This window comes from Egretta garzetta, unplaced genomic scaffold (genome assembly GCF_000687185.1).
Source record: "Egretta garzetta isolate BGI_Z169 unplaced genomic scaffold, ASM68718v1 scaffold767, whole genome shotgun sequence".
NCBI classification, from domain to species: Eukaryota; Metazoa; Chordata; class Aves; order Pelecaniformes; family Ardeidae; genus Egretta; species Egretta garzetta.
In genome coordinates this window covers 98,050-98,570 of record NW_009260278.1, presented here as the reverse complement: position 1 = coordinate 98,570, position 521 = coordinate 98,050, and the positions used below count along the sequence as shown (strand labels likewise).

Here is a 521-nt window from a genome sequence, read left to right as displayed (position 1 = left end):
CCAACAGCATCCCCCCCAGCATCCCGGGGCTGCGCAGCCCCAGCAAGCGGTGCCCGAGCCGGGGGCACCCCGGGGTGCTCCCCTGCCAGCCCCTGGCCCTGGGTGGGTGCCCACTGCCGTGGGGGCCAGGGGGGTGCACCCTACCTGATCAGCCGGCCATTCTCCACGTAGTACTGCACTCGGAAGTGGATGATCATCGGGGGGCCAAACTGGTCGATCCCCTGGAACGGAGGAGATATTCAGGGCTCCTGCAGAGACCCTGGCATCGCACCCCAGCCCCTCACCTCGGCTCGCCCAGGGCCACCCCACGGGGTGAAAGCCGCAGGGAAGGGTTCACTCTCTAATGCTGATCGCATTTTTTTCCTGAATTAATTTAACACCCTTTTATTTTTCCCTCACCCAATATGCTGAAACACGAAGGGGATTTGGATTTAAAGAAGCAGGCGGCTGGGTTCGAGACCCCCCAGGGGGCTGCAGCCCCCCCCCCCCCCCCTCTCCCCCCCCCCCCGCCCCCCCCCACG

At 65.3% G+C, this 521-nt stretch overlaps 1 protein-coding gene across 1 annotated transcript in view; it reads right to left on the bottom strand.

Annotated features, from left to right (window-relative positions):
- FRMD6 (FERM domain containing 6) overlaps positions 1 to 521 on the bottom strand; it is an 11,933-nt gene that overhangs the window by 9,383 nt on the left and 2,029 nt on the right. The window contains 1 exon segment of the mRNA XM_009642504.1: positions 136 to 221. Within this exon segment, the coding sequence (XP_009640799.1) occupies positions 136 to 221 (86 nt within the window).